We start from the raw sequence: 12,609 nt of genomic DNA, 5'->3' as shown, positions 1-12,609 counted from the left end.
TACTCTGTAAATAATGACTGACCTACCTCAAATATTAGATGACATATTGTATAATCTAAATAATCTAGTACGTAATGTGAACCTAAGTTTTGGTTTGGCGTTGTTAACGATTTTATATATAGCTTAGTCTCGTGTATTTTTTTTCATATGCGCTTCAGTTTTGTGCTGGTTTTGTTAATTAAAAAAAAATGTATTTTAGATTTGCGTTTTGTTTACGCCTTTATATGTGTGTTTGACATGCTTTACGAAAGTTTGTATTGAACTTTGAATACCGTTCCCAGAGCTAACCCTTTGTAATAGCCTTCGGCTAATCGGGTAAGCCTGGCTGTACTTTTTTTACAGTCAAATAAATCAAATCAATTCAAAATACTTGTATCCACAGAGGATTGCTCGGACCTCCAGGACCAGCTGTCGGGCAGCGGCAGAGCTGTTTCCGAGACGGAAAAGGCCAAGCGGCGCCTGGAGGTTGAGCTGGAGGACCTGCGGAGCGCACTCGATGAGGCAGAGGGCGCTCTTGAGATCGAACAAGGAAAGGTACAACAGTTTTAGTACCTACTTCTAAAGATAAATTTGATTTTTTGTCACCAATAACTTTCTAAATGGAATATTATGCAAAACCTATGACCGTGGCAGATACTTAAGCTCTACCAGCCTCCGTGGGTCGCTAGGAAAATATTAGAAATTGTCGAAATAGAGTCAATTGTATGAAGCGAGTCGGCTACGGAGAGAGGGTCCAATATTACAACCCTCGGCCTGCAATGTAACCATCCCTTTGCCAAAGTCCCCCGGCAAATATTCTCTCTATAGCCGGCGTAGTTAGTCTGGTAGAGACTAGCAGATACTAGTGCTTGTCGATGATAAGTTGTGCTATATATTTGATGAAAATTGCTACCCGCTAAAAATCGTACGGCTTTCTGACTTTTATGATACCCTTTGCAATGAATATGAAAGGTTTTGTAAACCGTTTGAAATCAAATGTCTTGATGTTGGGTTTGTCCTTCCATAGGTTGTGCGAATCCAACTTGAGCTGACTCAACTTAAGGCAGATATCGACCGTCGCCTTTCCGAGAAGGAAGAAGAGTTCGAGTCAACCATGTGAGTCAGAATTTAGTTTATTTCATACTTTAGATTATGCAAAAATATGGCAACTGTTACCAAACTAAACATGCCTTGTTTATTTGCTTATTGATATCAAACGTCAATATCTCGCATGAAAAAATACTATCTTCTTACTGTACATGTGAGTGCTGGGTAGCAGCTTCAGCTGTAAACCTTTTTGCCAAAACCATGGTTTTTTGTTTATGTAATATAATCTGTAGGCTTTATGTTCTACAAATTCTGAAATAAAAGTTGAAAACCAATACAGTAGCCTACAGGAACTCCCTTGACAGAAGGACGAAATGTTCACGTACATCATGCCATCTAAAAATTACTTTGTAATGGAAAAGTTGTCTTTAGATGTTTTAAAAAGAAGGAAAAGACTTGGTTGACATAGATAGAATATGGCATAATTTTTCAACTCTCTTATTAACAAGAGTTCCACGACCTCATATCTCCATTAACAATTCTATTCATGCAAATGATTTACACATTTTCATAATATATGCTTGGCCATAAACACCTTTATCTAACTTACACATGCTGCAATATTGACAGTCCTATAATTTTCCAAATAGATGAATTATGGTGTTTTTGCATTAATTATGCAAATTAGGAATTCATGTGCATAATTGATATCTGTTGATGCTCTACTTTCCATAAACTACATATGTTACATGTATTTGAGTCTGATAATTGAAAACACTGCAAATATAGATTTTCTCATTAGCTATGCAAATTAAGTTACAATTAGCATAATTTGCAGTTCATTATGTATATCTCGGTCTAAGCTACCTGCATACTAAGTATCATATTGACAGTCCTATAATTTTCCAATTTAGATGAGATATGGTGTTTTGCATTAATTATGCAAATTAGGAATTTATTTGCATAATTGGTATCTGTTGATGATCCACTTTCCATAAACTACATACGTGACATGTATTTGAGTCTTATAAAGGAAAACACTGCAAATATATATTTTCCTCATTAGCTATGCAAATTAAGTCCCAATTAGCATAATTACACTTCATTGTGTATATCTCTATCTAAGCTACCTGCATACTAAATATCATGGAAATCCGTTGTTGCTTTGTTCAGTTATTCTCCCACGAAGATTTTCCCAATAACGCCCCTGCAGTTCCAGAGGAAGCTGCTAGGGGGCCCAAACCTACACCACTTCTTCATTACATCACAAGCTATCTGCCACCAAAAATCAAGACCACAGCACGTCCAGGTCAAAAGATATAAAAATTGAAGTTCTGCTGCAGTACCAAGGTCACATACCAGGGGGCCCAAAATCGACCTTGAATTTCGGCTTCACAACACCTGCCCACATACCAAATATCATTGTAATCCATCAAGAGGCTCTTGAATTATGCTGACTGGAATGGTGCGGAGACACAAACAAACAGACAGACAGACACACCCAAAACTTTATCTCCATTTTTCATGGAGATAATTACTTTTTTTCTATATCACTGCATGTAGCCCATGATGCAGTAAATATGATATCTTTTTTCATATAAAAACAAACCGTTATCAAGAAACTGGATATGATTTTGGAAATGGTGAGACTTTTTGGGTAACATCTACTACTTCTCGTCAGTGACAGTCGATGAAATGGTCGGGAGCACTATTCGTTGCCAAAAGTATATCCAGTTGCTTGAGTAACTGTTTTGTTGGGCGTTACCTGGATATCTAACCTTCATTAACCCTCATCAACAACGATTGTCGTTTAAAAATAATTACTCAAGCAACTGGATAAAATTTGAAACAGACGTTTCAGACAGCATCCGCTATCTTTCGTTAGTGACTAAAGAAAGATCTGGTAGAACTAGTTTTAATACCAAAACTCTGAATTGATATGTTAACGAAGTGAAGACAATTTCAGATGGTTCAATAGAATAGCAAGTAAAGACAAGGTTGTATGCTAATGAATCAATTAGCTCCTGTTATTTTGGGAGCTAATGTTGTTCGTCTTGGGGGGGGGGGGGGGGTAGCGGGGGTAGCGCGTTGCCCCAATCCAAGTGCCTGAAAGTTCAATGCATAGACCTCCTTTCCTGTTGAGGGCGTGGTTGTACATTATCTCATATCCAGTTGCTTGAGTAACTATTTTTGGCATATCTTATTATCTGGATGTCTAACCTTCACCAACGAAACGATTGCAGAAAAATGCACCACCGCACGATCGAGCAGATGAACGAGCAGGTGGACGTGGAGTCGAGGGGAAGGGCCGAGGCTCTGCGTCAGAACAACGTGCTGAGCGGCCAGCTGGGCGAGCTGGAGATCAACCTGGAGGGAGCCAGCAGAGCCAACAACGACGCCAAGAAGCTGCTGGCAAAACTGCACGCTCAGCTCCAGGAGCTTCAGGTGAGGCCTTCGAAAATCAATGTTGTGTTCTCGATTACATTCCTGAAAAAGCTGGGGTGGCCGTAAACCAACACCCCGAGTGGGCTAAGCAGTCTGGGCGGGTGGGTGTCAATCCCAGCGCCGTAGAGATATCGGGGAGCCGTAGAGATATCGAGGGTATGGTTTCCAGGCTATAGCTAGAATTCTCTTTCTTTTTTTCAAAGAAATTCTGCAACAAATACAATTTTACAAAACTGAAAAGCATGCATGAGGACACTGGTATTTCCAACAACAAATCTTAGCTTTTGAGATAAACATTGTACAAGTACAATTTGCACGATTCTACAACATTTTTATCACTCATCACATGTCAGATCGAAATTCTTCCTATCTACCCAGCAAGCCGGTGGGCAGGTTTTTGCTAGGGTCGGGTAACCGGAAACACAACAATTCTCTTTCTGAGCCTATGCTTGTGTTCTACCAACCGGTTAAGATCTTCAAAATTATGATTTTGTTAGGGTCACATTCGTCTTACGAGAGTCGTATTACAGCAAATTGAGGGCATTTTTGTAATATCCGTGCTTGGGTTGCACAAAGGAAGTCTTAGAGCTTTTCAGGTGGTTAGTTTGGTCCACATCTTACGATATCACAATCGTTTGACGACCTCATTGTGACCGCGCCCTAAGCGCCATTTTTTTTTCAAAACTTATGATAACGCACTAGTACTTCTACAGGTATTAAATCATAATTTATGGTCTTTGTAGATGACTCTGGACGAAACTGCACGCATGCGCTCCGACATGCGTGACCAGGTGGGCATGAAGGACCGGTACTGTAGCACCATCCAGTCTGAGATGGAGGAAGTCCGCAGGCAGCTGGAGGATGCCGATCGGGCAAGAAAGGTGTCAAAAACAGATTCTTTGGCAGCAACATTTTACATGTATCAGTATATACACCTTATGATCCAATGAATGATATTCAGAATTCATTAAAAGAAAAGGTCTCAAAAGTCCTTGGTCGTGTTTGACGTATAATGTTTTTAACGAGTAACAAACAAAAGGATATAGATGTGGATGATAGAAAATGATATTCATCCTTACAAATAAAAAAAACAAATATATTACGTAGTATTTATCAATGATTTCGTACAAGGATTGCGCCAAGTTAACTGAACAAAAATTTTCACCACCAGCTTGCAGACGCGAGCCTGTCCGAGTCGCATGACCGCGTGAGCGAACTGACCACTCAGACCTCGGGACTGGTCACCCAGCGGCGCAAGCTGGAGGGCGATGTGGACACACTCAGGGCTGAACTGGAAGAATACATCAATGAACTTCGTGTGACTGAGGAAAAGTCCAAGAGAGCTATCAGCGACGTATGTTATTCACTTCTTATCCCGTTGTATTTGTTAACAACAAGCCAATGGGGGAAATAATTTGAGTAAATGGACCTGAGGAAAAACATCTCAATATAAGGTTTAGTTGTAATTGTTCTTGCAATCATAATGCATAATCATAAACGAGCACATGTGATTTTCGAAGATTTTTCTGGTTCATGAATTGTTTCTAAAACGTAGTGATTTTTATTGCTATTACATGAAAACAACTCTAAGGAAAAAGCTGGCTATCTGATACCCTTCTAATATTGTGATATAGTGCCAGCAGGTGGCTACAAAAGTGTCACATTTATGGTAATGTACTTCCCTAATCCGCAGGCTGGACGTATGGCCGAAGAACTTCGCACGGAACAAGACCAGAACCAACACATGTTGAAGGTCAAGCACAACCTTGAGATGACCTTCAAGGATCTGCAACAGCAGCTTGAGGAGGCTGAGCAATCCGCCCTGAAGGGCGGGAAACGGGCCTTGGCAAAGGTGGAGGAAAGGGTAAGGAACTCTTTGCCGTTCAAGCATCTTAATCATTATTACCATCATCAACAACAACAACATCATCATCATAACCATCATCATTGTCACAATCGCTATCTTCATCACAGTCATCAAGTGTATCAATTTTTTATCAGCATAAACAACAACATCATCACCTTCGTCATCGTCACCATCATCAGGATCAAAGTTGCCATCATTTCATCATCATCATCATCATCATGATCGTCGTCATCGTCATCATTACCGTAATCATCATCATCATCAACAGCACATTTCATGAAGTGCTACTACTACTAGAATAAGAGCACAGAACCATATGGTGAGAGGAGAAAAAGTACCTATGTATTATGTTATATTTTTTCAATGGGTTTGGTATTGATTTTATTTTTATCGTTGTAATAGGTTTACGCTATATCTTATTTCATTGGCAGATCCGCGAACTTGAGCTGCAGCTGTCAATCCTCCAGAAGCAGCACCAGGACGACGTCAAGGCTCTGCGGAAGAACGACCGATCTTTGAAGGAGTTCGCTGCACAGGTGCGCACATTCTAGCAAGAAATATTCACAAGGAACATCTCATGTATTTTTTACCCAAAATTTTCCAAAAACAAATATATTTCAAACACTTATAACTCTTCATAGGATTTAAATATTGAAATAGAACTTACACTTCTGTAATCCCTTGTTTATTTTTACCAGCCCACTAAGTTTCATTAGAAAATATTAATGTTTTATTGATTACCACTCCCCTTTGTTTAATTGTATCAAAAGGCCTGGTTCGTGTAGGGGTCAAAAGGTCAAGGTCAGATAGCCGGGTCAAAGCTACCACCCTGCGATAGCTTTCATGTCAAAATATATTCCTCAGACACTCTTCTTTTTGCAAATAATAAGGAAAATTTGCCACCTCAGGTGGTAGTGATATGTAAAATTTTGAGGTCTGGCCCATGGACTAATGTATATTCATATCATTCATGCTTACGACTAGGACGTTAACATCAGGCACTTTGATAAACAATATGTTAGTCACACACTATTCTTGAAGTAGAGCCCTTTTATTCTCATCAGTTTCATACTTGTGGCTGATATTTATCATCACAACATCTTACAGTTTTTATCCATACGGATATATCATCAATATACATATAAATATTGCTTGAATAAGCGACATAGATTTGTTAGTTATCATATGAACATATTTTGTTCTGGTTAAAGTGTATGCGTATGATAATAAACTGACCAAATACATTACATTTATCAATAGACAACACGTTTAATTTTTGATGCTTAACATTAAAGGACGACGAGAACAAGAAGAACCAAATCCGCCTGCAGGACTTGATCGAGAAGCTTCAGAGCAAGATCAAGATGTACAAACGCCAGGTGGAGGAGGCGGTAAGTGCTGAAAAAATGTGAACAAAAGTAAGGTGTGGATGTATTCCCAAGCATGTGCGTGTGTGTGTTTGCAACGCAGAGATTAAACAAATATCACCCCTTGAAAATATCTAGAATTCGTTAAAACGCAACAAACAAGTCTCTGCAGCCTTCCTTCGATTCAAATCGCCAACCGCTTAAGAAAATGTGACCTTAAGGACAAGTGAAGTCGGCGTTGCTCAAAATTACCTGAAAGTTTTTTTAAACATTGTATTGTTGTCAAAACTTTTTTGTACACATGTTTGTTATATGTTTGTTAAGTCATACGATTCACGTCCTGTACGTAGCCATTTGAGACATGAATGTACGACACAAATCTTTTATTTGTGTATGAAATCTCTGTATCTCCAGGAGAGCAGCGCGGGACAGAGCCTGTCCAAGTACCGGCACGCCCAGCACGAGCTGGAGGACGCGGTGGAGCGGATGGAGACGGCGGAGGCCACCCTGTCCAAGATCCGCACCCGCACGGAGACACACGTCGTCACCAGACGCCATGTCGGCTCAGGTGTGCGTTCCGCCGCACCTTCTGCCCACTTCAGCGGCGGCCACTCGACCCATGTCTCCCTTGGCGGCGGCGGCGGCGGCGGTTCAGCTCATCTCTCCCTCGGCGGCGGCAGCTCGACTCACACCTCCCGTCACGTTTACGGGGATGAGGGAGCCGGCGGTACCACCGTGGTGAGGCGCACCGTCACCCGAACCACCCGCCGTGTTGTCACCTCTAGCGACGAGGACTAAGGTGAGGCTTTAAAGTTAGGGCCCTGATTTTGCGGGGAGGAAGTTGTTTTCTACTTTGAACCATCGTTGTGCAGTCTGGTTATTAGACCACAGAAATCACTTCTTCGGCTGCAAACTTAACCTAAACCAAAACGTGTTTATACGTAACCCATGCGGGCTTGTATATAGTACGCACAAGTGTGACAGGGGCTTAAGATATGTTCTGAAATAACATTGTAGGAGTATGTACAATGTGTAACAATGTAAATTGAAGAACGTCAACAAATAAGTACTTGTTTAGATACAAAATAATCGGTATAAGTACAACCAAGCAAACAGTAACAAGCAAACGGTAAACCAATTACCAGTACTAGTCCGTAATCCCGGAGCGTTTTTTTTTGGGGGGGGGGGTGTCGTGACTTTTTTCTAGCTTAGCCCCAGTGGTTATATCTAAGTAGCAGTTGAAAATCGCCAAGATCATGCCCCCAAAGATCTGCTTGGAGATTAAGAAAATGGTTAACTAGCATTCGTTACTCGGCGCCTGGTTGTAATTATACTGGTTTTGTAGAACTTGAAAAATTATCTTGTTGAAACTTTTTTCAATTAAACGTGTAATAAATGGTACATACTTTTACAATGTTATTTAAGAACAAACTGAATCATGTAACTTTAAAGCTGTTTGAATTCTTTGATTTGAGCAATTCTGTCATCTTCAGAATTTTCAAATGATGTCGTGTTAATGTTGAATTCAGCGAGACCAGCATTTAGTATTTCTATCGTCTAACCTTACGTGTATATATATACATACTGCGAATATTTCTTTTATTCACAAAGTTAATAGAGCTCTAGAATCTGTATTCAAGATAACGTTAAGGAAGTGTCACTGAATTTCCTAATACCATGTCTATTTGTTGTGTGTGTTTTCTGTATCTAGATGCTTCGTCCTTCTGGTTCTTGAAGAAAACTCTCCGAAAAAAAGACGGATTGATCAACCGGACTTCTCCTTATCTTCTTCGCTTGAAATGCTTGCTTGCGTATTAGTGAACGATGCTATGAAAGTAGTTGATTAGTTGCAACAGAAATAAAATGAACGATTGTGTTCACATCTTGTTTTGCGTCATGATTTAGTAGGTAAGGTTATATGTACAATAGGAATAAGTTGCATCTGATGAAAAAAAATTGAATCTGCAATATGTAATGAGCTATGGTTACCGCCTCGGGGTAAGGACGCTTCTTTGAATGGCACCATATTAAAAGAGAGGGTTATGAGAAAGAGTGTAGATGAATTGGGAACATTTACAGACCGCCATCCAGACACGAACGCTAGGTCATTTTTTGCGTGCTCAACAACTTACCCAGACGTCTGTAGACAAATGCCATGACCCCACTATAAAATGAAGAAAGTTGTCATCATGTGTGCTCGACAGTTAAAAGTTGAAGTCCTCCCCGCACCAGACAGTGCATAGGGCGGCGCCCATCTCCGTTTCGGCAGCCCTTGGGCCACACATCTTTGTGCAAGTCAGTGCAGCAGGGGGCTAGTCCACTGATAGTGGTGTGTGTTTAACTACCATTATACTTTTTGCCAGATACTGAGTGCTAATAAGCAGAGAAAGCAGTATGTGACATTTTAACAGTCTTTGGTATGACCCGGCCGGGGTTCGATCATATACGACCTACCGTATGCAAGGCGAACACTCCACCCACTAGGCCATCGCCCCGGTGCTCGACAGATCTACACTTAATTCTCGATTGTCTAGGTCGACTCTCACATTCTGCTCACGGATTGGCCTCATCAGCTATCTGTGGAAAATCCCGCCCTTAGATGACAACTAAAGTGGTCCTCGGAGCTCCATAGATCAAAAGTCACAAGTTCGTTCTCCATTGCTTATTGGAGCATCACTATGTGGTCCTTCGTTCCTGCGTCATAATGCAGCCGGGTTACTTTACAACTCTAGATACGCCCCGATGAGTTGACACTGGTCGTGCACTTACGTGGAGAGTTACAGACACAGGTGAACTTGGATGGAATGAGACATATCTCTAGTAGATATATATCTAACTCCGAAAGAAGTTCATCCGTGTTTGTAGATTATATAATGAAACGGATTGAACAGTTCTAATGAACTTGAACTTGAGTTACTGACAGCACATTTTGGCACTGATTTGGTTTTTGGATCTTCATACATTGTATATTTATGCAAACCTGATACATAAATGTTGTCATTGTTATCCTTAATTCTACATCCGAATCGTGTACTTTTCCTTGGATATAGATGATGCACGTGTATGTGTGGACGCTTTATATAGACATTACTTTGCTGTTGAAAAAACATAACCTCCCCCGATTTCTACGTTTTGCCTCACATGCTGCTTATTTTAGTACGTCGAAGATGTCTAAGATCCATGCGACGTAAATACGGATGGGAGGGGGTAGCTAGTTTGTTTAGCGTAGCTGGTTAAGGTGAAACACACCGGTACGTACAATCTAATAAGACAGAGATGATAGATAATCAGCACACATTGGAGCTTAGACAACTAGTATCCATTAGGCTTCCACATTCTGTACATATTAGTTATCATCCTTCTGCGAGGGGAATTAGCTATACTACTCCCTATAAGTAATTTCCTTGAGGGCATCGGCAGGACTACCAGCACAATACAATGACCAACTTGATAGGTTTGCCGCTGTTATTGCTGATATAAACGTTGTCTAGGCAACAGGAAATTTGTCATTTTTCGTCTCAGCAGCATTTCCTTGACATTTCATTAATACCCTCTGCTTTTGGAGTGATGTTTAAGTGTCTATCTGGCGATGAGAGTAAATATTGGAACTATGAAAGCTATTTGGCAGGAGGGGGGGTAAGCAATGACGTCAATAGCTTAAGAGAGCTAACTACTCACTCTCTCACTCACTCAGCTCCGCAAGTTCCCAAAGGCATACGTTTCATTATGTGCACCAATCTAAACTCCTGGAAATGCTAATAGCACTTCAGAAGGGACGTTAAGGTTGAGATCTAGTGTTCGCGAGGGCTATACCACTAGTTCGTTAAAGAACCCAACATGATAAAGCCCCCCTCTAACTGGTTCCACTGCACGCTGGCGGCGTCGCTGCGGCCAATCGAATCGACAAAGCACTCAACCAATTTCATCGACAAAAACGAATTTTTTTAAGCTTTGTGTGTTTTGTTGTCTTTTTGGTCATACCTGTAAGTTTTAAATGATATTCCCATTATGAAGTCAAGGGTAACACAAATCAGGTTTAGGACGCAGCGACGCCGCCAGCGTGCCGCGGGTCCCAGTGAGAGAGGGGCTTAAAAGATGCGGCGAGTGGATCGAACCTATCAGCCCGATGTTATATATTGCGCTTGTACAAGACTGGCTGACGTACGTGGCATGCAAAGAAATAACCAAACCACATGATACTGCTAAATCACATTCCTGTAACATTGTATAAATACATGTATAAATGGCAAGGATAAGAACGATTCACGTTGTGAAACGTTAACTCTTTATTGAAGTGCTTTTGGATAGCTACCAGTATTTCTTTTTGTTCTGTGGAAAATATATTGCTTACATTAATCCATTTCATATCAGAAAATGTCTCTCATTCTGTCATGTAGTGACTGACCGATTGATATGATTAATACGTTTCGCTACTATATTTAATCACTTTAACGACTGTCGGACTATCCGTGCACTCAGACATATGATTTTGTTAGCATCATGGGACCAGCTATTGGCGATTCTGTAAGTATGAATAAAAAATGCAATCAAGATCTATTCTGAATCTTATCAGTTAAAGTCATACACAACAAGAGAAAACCAGCAGAAAACAATTTGAGTCTACAGGACATATCGGCATATGCTTAGAACAATATACATAGAATACAACACGCGTATCCCGCATTAGATCATCGGCCGAGGTACCAGCCCGACCGCGGATGGGATCGCCTGAAGGCCGTAGCCCTGAATAGACATAGGAATAATTACTAACAACTTATAAAGGCCTTGCCTTCTGTTAAAAGATTCGGTAACAATGAAATACAGCATTGTCCTGTTCTTAAATTCGTGTGCTTCTGCTGGCGTTGCCGATGTGTTTCTTATCCGCACTTTCCGAGCAGTTGGTTGTTGCTACTCGGCAGACAGCGGAGGTCGCGTTGGCAGGGACACAGCCAGAACACCCGGGACGACCCGTTCGGCTCCGGGCTGAAGTCCTCCATCACGCCCTCCAGGAGGGAGCAGGGGTCCCCCGGTTTCCCGCGGGGCTTGCAGACGGACACGGGGAAACCGCCGAACCAAGGAGCGCAGCAGGTCCCAAAACCAACATGTGAACGGCAGTCCACATCGGCCTTACAGACCTACATGTACACAGTAACATTTGAATATGCTGAATGGGTTTTAGAGACGCAACAGGCAAATATATGTACAGCAAACACAAAGATAACTAGTAAAACCGTAAACTGCCAGCCGTAAAAATACATATGCTGCAGCTCCAAACAACAGTGTATACCCTTTCGCTTAGAAATATGTTCATGTAAAAGAAACGTTTGATACAATACTCCGGTATTCAGATATAGCAGTTGATTCAGGAGAATGAAGCATAACAACTGCTATAGCTGAATGCTGGTGTATTGTATCAAACGTCTATTTTACGAACAGATTTTTTAACAAAAAGGTATATACTGCTCTATGAAGCTGTGGCCAGCGTTCTGCAATGGATAGAGATAGCTCGTCATCTTCTTACTGTAAGCTTTAAATACATGTCTGTACATTTTACGATGATTCAGTGGATATCATGCCACTCTACACCACTTAATGTTGTGATCGGCACGAAATAGATGATCAAAGTACACACTAAATTTTTAGATATAGAAATAGTTTACTGGCAGAAATAAGACATAAACACGAAGAGCATTCGTTTTCTTTACTAGGAAGCTCGCAATTTATCTACAGGTCCTTGGTTATCTTTACGTATGGTCTCCTTAAAAAAAAGAAGATGTCATCATCACAAACCCTGGATGTATTTACTTGAACAAACAAATGAAGCCGAGCAGAACGATTGATAAACCCCATTTCTTGAGGGCAAACCATTATCCTAGTCTTTGTGGCTATTGTTATCCGTGAAGC

At 40.9% G+C, this 12,609-nt stretch overlaps 1 protein-coding gene across 2 annotated transcripts in view; it reads left to right on the top strand.

The window, feature by feature from the left end:
- LOC136421725 (myosin-16-like) overlaps positions 1–8,585 on the top strand; it is a 42,523-nt gene extending 33,938 nt beyond the window's left edge. For both annotated transcript variants that reach the window (XM_066409248.1, XM_066409241.1), the window contains exons 33-42: positions 383–534; positions 1,007–1,095; positions 3,270–3,471; positions 4,215–4,352; positions 4,643–4,825; positions 5,165–5,335; positions 5,770–5,874; positions 6,634–6,729; positions 7,120–7,504; positions 8,417–8,585. In XM_066409248.1, the coding sequence (XP_066265345.1) occupies positions 383–534; positions 1,007–1,095; positions 3,270–3,471; positions 4,215–4,352; positions 4,643–4,825; positions 5,165–5,335; positions 5,770–5,874; positions 6,634–6,729; positions 7,120–7,503 (1,520 nt within the window). In that variant the 3' untranslated portion in view covers position 7,504; positions 8,417–8,585. The remainder of the gene's footprint in view (positions 1–382; positions 535–1,006; positions 1,096–3,269; positions 3,472–4,214; positions 4,353–4,642; positions 4,826–5,164; positions 5,336–5,769; positions 5,875–6,633; positions 6,730–7,119; positions 7,505–8,416) is intronic.
- Positions 8,586–12,609: the final 4,024 nt, after the last annotated feature.

This window comes from Branchiostoma lanceolatum, chromosome 1, assembly GCF_035083965.1.
Source record: "Branchiostoma lanceolatum isolate klBraLanc5 chromosome 1, klBraLanc5.hap2, whole genome shotgun sequence".
Taxonomy (NCBI): Eukaryota; Metazoa; Chordata; class Leptocardii; order Amphioxiformes; family Branchiostomatidae; genus Branchiostoma; species Branchiostoma lanceolatum.
This window is presented reverse-complemented; position numbering and strand designations above follow the sequence as displayed.